Source organism: Ovis canadensis, chromosome 20 (genome assembly GCF_042477335.2).
Source record: "Ovis canadensis isolate MfBH-ARS-UI-01 breed Bighorn chromosome 20, ARS-UI_OviCan_v2, whole genome shotgun sequence".
In the NCBI taxonomy this organism is placed as follows: domain Eukaryota; kingdom Metazoa; phylum Chordata; class Mammalia; order Artiodactyla; family Bovidae; genus Ovis; species Ovis canadensis.
This window is the reverse complement of record NC_091264.1, coordinates 49,038,529-49,051,467: the sequence shown is the minus strand read 5'-3', so window position 1 is coordinate 49,051,467 and position 12,939 is coordinate 49,038,529. Positions and strand designations below refer to the sequence as shown.

The window sequence follows — 12,939 nt, the reverse complement described above, 5'->3', positions numbered from 1 at the left end:
GTTTCAATAAATCTGAAGATTAGACTGTAGATGAGAGACACAGCAAGGTTTTTCTTCTAGAACAACAAAAGCCTGTTCCTTTGTGGTATTAATTTCTTCATCTCCACTCACTTGTAGGACAATTACAGTTCAATTTGTACATTTTTCAGTCAATAGCAATCACCCCACAATGAGCTATAATATGTACTAAGAACAGGCCCATTGGGGAAAAAGAACCTAATATTTGCATACTTATTATGAGGTATATCCGAAGGAAGGTAATTTCCAGAGTTTACCACTCCATTGTTTTCTATATTTCATTTCAAAATTGAGCTACCTAGTAAGGAAAATGAGTTAAGAGACCTGAATAATATATAGATAGAAAATCAGTTTTAAATGGGAGTATTAATTGATTATAATTTGGGTGTAATTTATTACTACTGTAGTTACTGTAGCCTTTTGATTCTCAACTGCATCAGTTAATAATTTACTATAAGTATTAATACCAACACAGGGACCCATACTACTAAACTTATAGTGAATAGAGAAAGACATAGAATATATTAGGCAAGAGGTGAAAGTACGGTAAGTCAGCAATGGTAGTAAAGGGCAATATTGCCTTGAGAGGAAGGAAGGTTCTCAAAGTTTTTTTGAAACACCAAGATCAAGCCAGATGTGAGGAATTAGCTTTAACTGTAAACCAGAAACTCTACCAGAAGAAAGTTAAGTTCATAAAAAATTACAATGCTAAAACCCAAAATTTAGCAAGAGAATATGTAGGGTCAGGTATATAAACATTCAAAATTCTCCATTGCTTAGTGCATCAGGCTCTCAAGGACCACCCTCACTGAAGTCTTTCTCTATTGCTCACCCTACAGGTACCAGCATGGAGAAAGAGACAGCTACTCCACAGGGAGTTGAACCTTACTTTTATGGCCTCATGCCTTTCCTTAAGAAACATTCCATGCAACAGATTTCCTCCATCCCATCCCATCGGGCTGACTCCCCACGATCAACAGGAGTCCTCACCCTGGGATCATTCCACAATCCCCATGGCTCCAGCTCCCAGCTTCCGTGGATACCAGTGGACTTACAACCCTGTCCAAGGTATGAAAGGCTGCAGCATGGCTTGTCTATGTGGTTCTCACTCCGTTCAGACTGTCACAGATTAGTTAGTTTACTCCCCAGCTGCTTCAAATGCCTCCCCCATCCCAGTGGACAGCCGTGGATGGGGGGATCTCTCCCCTGAGCTTCAGCTCCTTCTCCCCCGGGTGCAGGCTGGTCCCACTTGCTCTCCTCCTCCTCTCCCCTTCCTCCTTGTCCCTTCTTCCCTTTCTCCTACTGAGTTCTGTATGGATCCAGATATTTCTTCTCAGTAGTCAGGGAGTCCTGCCAGTGCTCACCTGGTCTTCTGTGAGAACTGCTGCATCTTTGGATGTTCTTGATGCATCAGTGAGAGAGGTGAACCCCACTTCCAACTACCCCTCCGTCATCTTGTCCACCCCCATTTGTGCATGTATTAGCAACGAATTTCCCTTTCTATTAGGTAACATTGCCATCACCACACATGTTTACCTTTGCTTTTTGAGAAGAACACAAGTAAGTTCCACTCTCTTCAGTTCAGTCAGTCATTCAGCTGTGTGTAACTCTTTGTGACCCATGGACTGCGGCAACACAGGCTTCCCTGTCCATAAACAATACCCAGAGCTTTTTCAATCTCATGATTAGATCATGAAGCTCAAACTTAGATCCTCAGTTCAGTTCAGTTCAGTTCAGTCGCTCAGTCGTGTCCAACTCTTTGCGACCCCATGAATTGCGGAACGCCAGGCCTCCCTGTCCATCACCAACTCCCAGAGTTCACTCAGACTCACGTCCATCGAGTCAGTGATGCCATCCAGCCATCTCATCCTCACTCGTCTCCGTCTCCTCCCACCCCCAATCCCTCCCAACATCAAAGCCTTTTCCAATGAGTCAACTCTTCGCATGAGGTGGCCAAAGTACTGGAGTTTCAGCTTAAGCATCATTCTTTCCAAAGAAATCCCAGGGTTGATCTCCTTCAGAATGGACTGGTTGGATCTCCTTGCAGTCCAAGGCACTCTCAAGAGTCTTCTCCAACACCACAGTTCAAAAGCATCAATTCTTCGGTGCTCAGCCTTCTTCACAGTCCAACTCTCATATCCATACATGACTACTGGAAAAACCATAGCCTTGACTAGACGGACCTTAGTCGGCAAAGTAATGTCTCTGCTTTTGAATACACTATCCAGGTTGGTCATAACTTTTCTTCCAAGGAGTAAGCGTCTTTTAATTTCATGGCTGCAGTCACCATCTGCAGTCATTTTGGAGCCCAAAAAAATAAACTCTGACACTGTTTACACTGTTTCTCCATCTATTTCCCATGGAGTGATGGGACCGGATGCCATGATCTTCGTTTTCTGAATGTTGAGCTTTAAGCCAACTTTTTCACTCTCCTCTTTCACTTTGATCAAGAGGCTTTTTAGTTCCTCTTCACTTTCTGCCATAAGGGTGGTGTCATCTGCATATCTGAGGTTATTGATATTTCTCCCAGCAAACTTGATTCTAGCTTCAGACCTTATTAATTTTTTATATATGAAAATATGTAACTTTTAAAAATCCAACATAGAGGCACATAGTACTCAAGTTACAGTTGTTTGAGAAAGACAAAGCTTATGAGGCATGAAGTGAAATCACAGAATATTAGTAATGGTATCAAAACAAGGGGCAGTATTTCCTAGAAAGAAAGCAGAGTTCTCTTATTTTTGGAGACAACACAAACAAGCCAGATAGGAGCCAACCAGCTTAAACTGTATACCAGAAACTGCACCAGAAGGAAAATGAAGTTCATAAAATTATGCTGATGCTAAACCCCAACATCCAGACATAAAAGAATAGGGTAGGGTTTATGTAGATGCTGCACTTATGTTTATGTGAAAGTGCTGCACTCAATATGCCAGCAAATTTGGAAAACTCAGCAGTGGCCACAGGACTGGAAAAGGTCAGTTTTCATTCCAATTTCAAAGAAAGGCAATACCAAAGAATGCTCAAACTACCGCACAATTGCACTCATCTCACATGCTAGTAAAGTAATGCTCAAAATTCTCCAAGCCAGGCTTCAGCAATACGTGAACCGTGAACTCCCTGATGTTCAAGCTGGTTTTAGAAAAGGCAGAGGAACCAGAGATCAAATTGCCAACATTCACTGGATCATGGAAAAAGCAAGAGAGTTACAGAAAAACATCTATTTCTGCTTTATTGACTATGCCAAAGCCTTTGACTGTGTGGATCACAATAAACTGTGGAAAATTCTGAAAGAGATGGGAATACCAGACCACCTAACCTGCCTCTTGAGAAATCTATATGCAGGCCAGGAAGCAGCAGTTATAACTGGACATGCAACAACAGACTGGTTCCAAATAGGAAAAGGAGTATGTCAAGGCTGTATATTGTCACTCTGCTTATTTAACTTATATGCAGAGTACATCATGAAAAATGCTGGACTGGAAGAAACACAAGCTGGAATCAAGATAGCTGGGAGAAATCTCAATAACCTCAGATATGCAGATGACACCACCCTTATGGCAGAAAGTGAAAAGGAGCTAAAAAGCCTCTTGATGAAAGTGAAAGAGGAGAGTGAAAAAGTTGGCTTAAAGCTCAGCATTCAGAAAACGAAGACCATGGCATCCGGTCCCATCACTTCATGGCAAATACATAGGGAAACAGTGTCAGAGTTCATTTTTTGGGCTCCAAAATGACTGCAGATGGTGATTGCAGCCATGAAATTAAAAGACACTTACTCCTTGGAAGAAAAGTTATGACCAACCTGGATAGTGTATTCAAAAGCAGAGACATTACTTTGCCGACTAAGGTCTGTCTAGTCAAGGCTATGGTTTTTCCTGTAGTCATGTATGGATGTGAGATTTGGACTGTGAAGAAGGCTGAGCACCGAAGAATTGATGCTTTTGAACTGTGGTGTTGGAGAAGACTCTTGAGAGTGCCTTGGACTGCAAGGAGATCCAACCAGTCCATTCTGAAGGAGATCAACCCTGGGATTTCTTTGGAAGGAATGATGCTAAAGCTGAAACTCCAGTACTTTGGCCACCTCACGTGAAGAGTTGACTCATTGGAAAAGACTCTGATGCTGGGAGGGATTGGGGGCACGAGGAGAAGGGGATGACAAGGATGAGATGGCTGAATGGCATCCCTGACTCGATGGACGTGAGTCTGAGTGAACTCCAGGAGTTGGTGATGGACAGGGAGGCCTTGCGTGCTGCAATTCATGGGGTCGCAAAGAGTCGGACAACTGAGCGACTGAACTGAACTAAACTATGTAGATGCTGAAAACTACTCAGAGAGGTAGACATGGAAGCAAATATACTAATGAGCATCAGAAAAATCAAAGCACAAAAGGGTCTGAAAAATAAATTGTAAAGGGATTTGGTAGTCTGGGTCAAAAGAATAAGAGAATCAAATTAGAAAACCAAAATATAAAAATTTATGCACATGATAGAACCAGAAAATGCTCAGGAGAGAATATTTCTGCCTTAGTGACCAGTGAACAGAAACCTCCAGCATCAGGAACAAAAACCCTGGGCAGGACTCAGGACTGCGCTTCTGGGAACAGGTTCAATTTCAAAGTCTGGGTACTATACCACCTAAAAGCGAACACAGACAATGATTATAGCTTGCTATGACACTGAATCACAGACAGTAGTGTTTCTCCATTTACTTTGCTCATTCAACTATAAAGTTAATGAGTCACTCAGTTCAGTTCAGTTCAGTTGCTCAGTCATGTCCGAATCTTTGTGACCACATGAATCACAGCACGCCAGGCCTCCCTGTCCATCACCAACTCCCAGAGTTCAAATGAATCACTAACCAATGATAATTGATGCCATCAGTTTCCAGTCAGACCCTCTTTAGTCATACAATGGATATGTGAACCTGTTATATGATCCCCAATAACAGTTTTATTGCTTTACAATACTGTACTGCTTTCGGCCAAACATCAACTTGAATCATCCATAGGTATACCTATGTTCCCTCTTTCTTTAACCTCCTTGCCACCTTCCTTTCAATCTCAACCCTTGAAGTTGTTACAGAAAAATATGGAAGACTTTACAAATGTGTGTCATCCTTGGGCAGGGGCCATGCTGATCTTCTCAGTATTATTCCAATTATTTAATATATGTGATACCAAAGCAAACACAAATAACATTTTAACACAAAAAAATCATATAGTTAGTTACCTACCAATAAATGATCAATTGCATTAGGAATTAGGGTATTCTTCTATATTTACTCGGGGAAGGCAATGGTACCCCATTCCAGTACTCTTGGCTGGAAAATCCCATGGTCAGCCGAGCCTGGTAGGCTGCAATCCATGGGGTCGCTAAGAGTCGGACACGACTGCACAACTTTACTCTCACTTTCATGCGTTGGAGAAGGAAATGGCAACCCACTCCAGTGTTCTTGCCTGGAGAATCCCAGGGGCAATGGAGCCCGGTGGGCTGCTGTCTATGGGGTCGCACAGAGTCGGTCACGACAGAAGCAACTTAGCAACAGCAGCAGCAGCTATATTTACTGCCTCTTATAAAATCTATTTTATAAGGTCCAAAGTTCCATGAAGGAATTAAGCGTATATTTAGGCATAACATTTGTATACTTACACAGAAATATATGCACACAATTATGTCTATGTATACAAGCTATTATTCTCCTTGCCTGTCACAATAAACTCCTTAGTTGATGAGAGATACAGTCCCAAATTTCTCCAGCTTATATTTCTTCCTTTTGAGAACCACTTCTTTTATTTCCATCACCTAATTTTAAATGACTATTTTATTCTTATATTCCTTCCCCCTTTACACTAACTAAGAGCAGAGAAAACCTTGTAAATGCTGATATCTTATCCTTAATTAAATTACCACTCTTCTGGTAAATTGGAAAAAGAATCATGTTCAGGTCTCATTCAAGAGGGTAAAATCTCTATTTTATCACTTCTCTTGTCCAAACTCAGTTCTTGCTCACTTCAGTCTTAAATTTTGCTTACTTACAAAGGATGGACAGGAAGAGTAATATTAAAATCAAGCATGGAAGAATCTATGATTTTATGCTTCTGTTGGCCAAAGGTAGGGCCAGGAATAATTTATGAAATATTGCAATACATCATGGAAGTATGAAGGTCTAGTTCTCCTATCAAAGAGGAAATGTTGGGAAATGGTTCAAAAACTAAGCCCCATGGTTTGTCAGGATGTACTCCTGACCAGACAGATAAATTTTTAAAAAGTCAAAGTCAGGAAAGGGCAGGCCTTGTTCACAAAGCCAATGACGTTATCTTGGATGCTGACCAGGTAATATTCTATTAAATTTGGAGATTTATTTGCTGTTTTCTTGAAGAAACAAATGTAATGAGAAGATTAAAGATGCATAAAAGTAGAAGAGCTGTCAAGGTGCCTAGAAGAAAGGCTAGCGAGCAGAACCAGGCCCCCACACTGATAATTGTCAGACTGTTACAGTGAGTGTTTTATAGACAGAGCAGAACAAGCGGGTAAAACAAATGCTCTAGGGTCACTGCTGTTTTGCAGTCAAAGACAAAATACTTTTCTCTTTCAGCACAGTCACCAAGCCCCTGATGTGGTCCTGGTTACACACATACAGACCGAGGGCCCACAGGCATGTGTGATGTGACATCAGGAAGTGAACAGATGAGTGTATTGGTGCCCAGTCACCTGCATCTGCTAATAATGTGACCTGGGGGAAATTACTTGCCCTCTCCAAGTCATTGCATCTTCATTAACATAACTTGATGATCATAGTGAAGATTAAGGTTATCTCACGGGTTACAGTGAAACACAAATTTTAAGATGTTCTCAAGCTTTTAGGAAAGTATCAAAGACATGCATGGGGTTACTAAGGTGAATGAGCAGATCCAAAGTACATTATCTTTTTTCTCTTAGTATTCTCTTTTTAGTCAATAGTAGCGATCAGTCAGTCATGTGTTTACTCTTACCCTAGGGTGATGGTAAACCACAAAGATCAACTGGACTTTTCTTGTCATTTCAGTGTCTAAAATGCAAGCATTTGTCAATCTAGAGTGAAAAAAATTGCAAACTCCTAGAGGGCCTCGCTGCCAGAGTCTGCAGAGTCCCAACATTAAACTGTCTTAAAGGAATGGCCTAAACACTCTGGCTCAGAATTAAGTTCCAAATGTTTGCAGAGCACAGAAGTACTTCTGGGAGCAATACAAAATTACAGGGAGTATCCTACATCTCCAACTATCTATTTGTGCAAATATCATCATCCATGTAAATTTACACAGAAGGCCCTCCTTCTTCCCCATCCCGGCTACTACAGCACCACTCCTGCTCAGAGGAACAGGGAAAGAGAAGGCTTCCCACCTCAGGATGGATTTGACAAACTCAGGTGACTAGATCATCTCAGAATGGCTCATGTTTTTATTTAAACAGGGTCCTGCCTGCTGCTGCTGCTGGTCATGTCTAATCTGCTCCTGTGCCAAGGCAAAACATGCCCGATCTGCTGTCCTGACATGTTTGACATCCCCCTGGAATCACTTAGAAACCTGTTTCTCAACGCCACCATGCTGTCCCGTGATATCGCTAACCATTCCAATATAATGTTTAATGAGTTTGTAAGTACTTTGGTGATGGTGGTTTCATTGTTAAATTGTGTCTGATTCTTGCAACCCCATGGACTGTAGCTGGCCAGGCTCCCAAATGGAACCTTCATGTAAGAGACAGGTATACTGTCCTTTCAACAAGAAGGCTGCCATATGCCAAACTTCATATAACACAGACTCTATGTCAAAGAGACCACCAGCTCCTAAGATGTGGAAATCGAAGAAAGGATCAGTTTTGTGAAATCTCAAAGATTCCTAAGAAGTGCAATAACTTGTTCAATTTCCTTCCATTCATTTTCTTTGTAAATTTCCAAAGTAAATGATTTTGTATTTGTCAGCCAAGAATGCTATAAAAGAATACAATAGACTCAGTGGAAATAACAGAAATTTATTTTAACAGTGGAATAAATAACAGAAATAATTCTCACAGTTCTGGGGGCTAGAAGTCCCAGATAAAGGTGCCAGCAAGGTGAAGTTCTGGTGAGAATTATTTCTTCCCAGGCTGGATTCTCCATGCATCCTCACACAGGGTGGTGGGTGGGGAAGAGAGAGAGAATAAAAAACACAGAGACACAGGGAGATTTCTCTGGTGTTTTGCTTCATTAAGACACTAAACCTACTGAGTCAGTGTTCCACCCTAAGAGCTCATTTAACCTTAATGGGCTTTGCTGGTGGCTCAGATGGTAAAGAATCTGCCTGCAATGTGAGAGACTTGGGTTCTCTCCCTGGGTCTGGAAGATTCCCTGGAGAAGGGAATGGCAAGCCACTCCAGAATTCTTGCCTGAGCAATCCCATGGACAGAGGAGTCTGGTGGGCTACAGTCTATGGGATCTCAAAATGTTGGAACCCATTTCAAAACACAGTACTTTGGCAGTTAGGGCTCAAACACATGAATTTGAAGAACATGTATTCAGTCCATAATACTACCTGACATAAAGCACTTTAAGGTGGGACTGGGGAAAGGGAAGCATGTTGATTTTCTGGTGCTTCAGTGTCTCACTGGGCTTTCTTCTCCAGGCTCAGAGTAAATAGCCAATAAATGAGAACTACTCTGCAGTGAACTGAGTGGATGGAACACGTTAAACAAAGCTGAAATCCTTTCACAAAAACAAATGTTGGTAGTTTTTTTAATGCTACAAATTATTGTTTTAAGATTTGCAGTGAATAGTTTTTGAGCTACGATAGAAGGAGTGTTTAATTGAAAACAATTATTCTCATTCTGATGAAGGTATTTGAAAGCTGTATGTTAATTCTTTTAGGTCAATCAAAGAGCACACAGTAGAGAAGACAGCTAATAAAAAGCGGTGCTAAAGGGTTCTATTAACTTCACGTAGTTCTTTTATTCACTATTTTTGCTTCATCCTCCATTTTTGACTGTCCAGTTTTTTTGCAACTCTTCCAAATAATCTCTTTAAATGTTCATAGATTTCACTACAGATTAGTTTTTCTCTATCAATGTGTTAGCTAGATTCTTCTACTTTTATTATTCTCAGTCCATTGCTTAGTATTTCCTATAACTTTTTGCCATGTATTTATGACGTACCATTTTGCCACCATAAACAACATTGTACTCTGCACCTGGGAAGAACACTAAGGTTTCTGGTGTGTGGATTCAGAGATAAGTCAAAGTCATAACTGTATAACTCTTTGTAAGGGAATATATTGGCTCAAACCCAAAGAAAACAAGAGATTAAATGGTTAAAATATAGGTCCAGCATGCATTCTAATTCACTTCAGTTGTGTCCAACTCTTTGCAACCCTACTGACTGTAGCCCAAGAGGCTCCTCTGTCCATAGGATTGGCCAGGCAAGAATACTGGAGTATGCTGCTGTACTCTCTTGCCAGTGATGCTCCTCACCTAGGGATCAACCTGAGTCTTCTTATATATCCTTCATTGGCAGGAATGTTCTTTACCACTACGTCACCTGGGAAGCATCAAGTATTGGTACAAAAATACTATATTTGGGTCAAATACTAAAAAATAAAAAGAAAAGAGAATAATAAAATAGTGAAGGGAAAAGTTAGAAAAGTTAGATGTAAAATCATTTTTATAGAGACAATGTATAGAAAAATAGGAAAAGAACGACTTTCAAATTTTGTGATGCTCACCGTTAAAAAAATTGCACGAATGTCAAACATGTTAATGTTCCTGTAATGGGTTCATCTACTGAATGCCCAACAACCCTAACTAATTGCCTGATCACTTTCAGCATGAAAAATATGTCCAGGGCAAACCGTACTATATAAATATGCTCTACAGCTGCCATACCGATGTCACCCCTACTCCCAAAGAAAGAGAAATCGCCCTCATGATGACCGTGAGTCTTTCACCTGGGTTTTTCACCAGATCAAATGAAACAGTATGTAGGTTACCAGGCTTCAGATTAGTAGAGGTAATGGTAAATGTACATGCAGGAAAAGGTGGAGGAACGGTAAGAAATTGAAAATAAATTATATTGTGCATTTGATTAAGCATGAGCGAAATCAAGGGATGACTAAAGATCTGTGGTAGCAAAATAAATAACAGATCTATAAAATGTCCATGCAGACAAGTTTAGTTCAACCAATGCATCAGACACTATTCTGTACAAAAACAGGAAATGAATGGGAACTTCCATGTGTAAAATATAAGACTGAAAAATTCATGAATATGTAAGAAACACACTCCAGTTTTGAGTACTCCCTGTTACTAGTGACTCCTACGTGGGAGTCCTATACCGCACCAACTGAGCCACCGCATCTGCCTTTCAAGGCTCTCAATTCTGCTTCTACTTCTCTGACACCTGCTTCATTTGTCATTCTCAATGACTCTTCTGTCACCTTTTATTCTTAATTTGTAAGTCTCTCCTACAACAGCCTATAAACATTGGTTTGCTTCTTGTGGCCACAACAATTGCCTCTTTTCTGAGGACAACACTGTTTACATATCAAGCCTCAGTCATTTATGGAAGCTCCAAACTTTCACAGTTATAATCTCTTTTTTTCTAATTTCCTGCATTATCCTTCATCCTAACATTATTTAAAATATTTTCACATGCATCCTCCCTTAAAATACTGTCTTCTCTCTCTATAACTTTCTTAATGATACCAGCATTATTTTCCACTGTTAAGCTCATTAATAATGAGGATAGTCAAGTAAAGGAAAAGGTCAAAGAGGAAGAAGAGGAGGGATTGTTCAATAAGCTTAAATTTAAAGTTTATTGAGAGTTACTACATGGCCATACATTTTACTAAGCACTTTATGTGCATTACTATATTTAATCCTACTCAGTTCTTTGTTCTTAACCACTAAAACAGTTCATGGTTGTAAAGAAATCAAGCATATTAACTAGAGATCTTCAGCCCCTGGGATTTTCATGCTAAATTTTGGTAATAGTAGTGAGCTAGGGGGGAAACCCTCCATTGTGAATCCCACTGATGCTGTCACTAAGGACAACACTGGGCCATTTTCTGCCCGGAAACATGTCAACAAAACAGACACTTCTCATATCAGCAGGGGGCTGGTTTTGGGATCAGCTGAGGAGAGAAGCCTGTTTAGGAATGTCGTGTCTTCTTCCTTGTCTCTTTGTTGTAATATCATAAAACAATTACTGATCAAAAATCAATACGAATGACTCATCTGATTCATTAATATGAATGAATCACTGGGTGACAATGACGTGGGCACAGGTGGAATCCCTCTTTCCTGGGTCAGGCTCTGCAGGCACATACTGACTTGCTATAAATACTTAGATTCTCTCATACAAATATACAAACACAAAAGAACTCACTGAGTGGTCATAGAATTTCAGAGGAAAAAACAAAATTCTTCATGTTATAAATTAGAACGCATCAGAAGAATTAGTTCATAACAAAACCTAGAGTTTTAATAATTCAGCAAAGTGAACTAATAGCTTACATTTTATAGTTTTGCAACTTTTACTACCTTCAAATATCTCTGCATACACATAGAAAAAAACAAAAGTTTTTTAGGTCAGCTGCGCTGAGCAAAGATCACATGTTACCAAAACCACTGAATTATGATTATTTTAATGAGACTATTTCTTCTGGTTGCTTAGAATGAAGACCTTGGTCAGTTTATACTCATATTACTGTACTCCTGGAATAGACCTCTGAATCATCTACTCACAGAGCTGTGGAATATGGAAGAAGTCTCTGATACTATCCTATCAAATGCCAGAGAGAATGTGAAAAAAGTACAAGAACTTCAAGAATTCATAGAGAGGCAATTCAGCAACGTGAGTGTCCTGCAAAGGGCTTTCTTGCTTTGTTCGTGAATGAAAGAGGTGACCTTTGTAATGCGTAAGGTGTTTTGAAATACCTCATTTTGTAAGAAAAAGATTCATGACTTCTATATTCCAGACTGCTACTATATAAACCAGGAGCCTAGTCATTCATAGTGGTAGACTCTACTGTACAGGAATCAGAATTTCACTGCAATTTTTGACATGTGCAGGCTTCCCTGCATTGCACACAATTCCACCAAAAGCTTGCCTCTTCCTGGGCACAGGTGGTTGAAATACTTTCAAGAGTAAGAGAACTAGAGAACAGAATTTCCCAGATGAGCATTTTCTTCAAAGTAACCCAGGACATCTGCTATTGAAATTCCACTTGTCTTCTTTCTCTGTTCTCTTCAAATCAAAGGATGAGAGTGGGAAGGAAGAAAAGAGAAAATTAAAACTAAACTTGAGTTATGTTTCTAAATTTTAGATTTCACTTAGTTTTCTCATGGGCTGTTTCCAAATTCCATATCTAGAGAGTTTATATTCGTATGTCTTTCCAAATCTTATTTTGATAATTAGAAGCAAAAAAAGAAAAACGCAAATAATAATAAAACACACAAGAAGTCATTATCTTTTGGGTATTCAGATTATTTTTCCAGTAAGGCGGCTGACTGGGGATCGCATATTCTGGTCAGAACTTCCATTCCTGGTGTCCAGAGATGAAGAGATTCGTCATTCTGCATTTTATAAACTGTTCAAGTGCCTGCAGAGGGATTCACATAATGTTGACATTTATACCAAGATCCTGTTGTGCCGAACCAACAACTCGTGCTAAACCCACATCCATCCCATCCATCTCTGAGGTGATCATAATGATCTATCCCATGGCAAGCTTCTTTAAAATTTATAGCCTTTTAGTGCATGCTCTGTGAAATTGTTCTCCTCTTAAAAAAATAAACACAGACTCTGTAGAGACGTCAAAATCTAAGAGGGCAATTTCTTAAGATTTTTTTAATCTTCATTTAATAGAAAATCAAAAGAAAATCCACCCTTACATTGAGAGAATGAAGCTCCTATTAA

General features: G+C 39.8%; 1 protein-coding gene and 1 non-coding gene across 2 annotated transcripts; one reads left to right on the top strand and one right to left on the bottom strand.

The window, feature by feature from the left end:
- The first annotated feature begins 1,031 nt into the window (after positions 1-1,031).
- On the top strand, positions 1,032-12,694 carry LOC138425121 (placental prolactin-related protein 3-like). The gene is made up of 5 exons (XM_069562745.2): positions 1,032-1,086; positions 7,467-7,648; positions 9,847-9,954; positions 11,695-11,874; positions 12,506-12,694. The coding sequence occupies exons 1-5, from the start codon at positions 1,032-1,034 to the stop codon at positions 12,692-12,694; spliced, it is 714 nt and encodes a 237-aa protein (XP_069418846.2).
- On the bottom strand, positions 5,100-5,206 carry LOC138426127 (U6 spliceosomal RNA). The gene has a single exon (XR_011251551.1). It is a non-coding gene; the product is annotated as a U6 spliceosomal RNA (small nuclear RNA).
- Positions 12,695-12,939: the final 245 nt, after the last annotated feature.

Bases quoted from the DNA above. Each gene is read 5' to 3' on its own strand.
- LOC138425121 (XM_069562745.2), top strand. From the start codon at position 1,032: ATGGCTCCAGCTCCCAGCTTCCGTGGATACCAGTGGACTTACAACCCT. The intron at 1,087-7,466 runs GTATGAAAGGCT...TTATTTAAACAG, and splicing joins GACTTACAACCCTGTCCAAG to GGTCCTGCCTGCTGCTGCTG. The intron at 7,649-9,846 runs GTAAGTACTTTG...GATCACTTTCAG, and splicing joins ATATAATGTTTAATGAGTTT to CATGAAAAATATGTCCAGGG.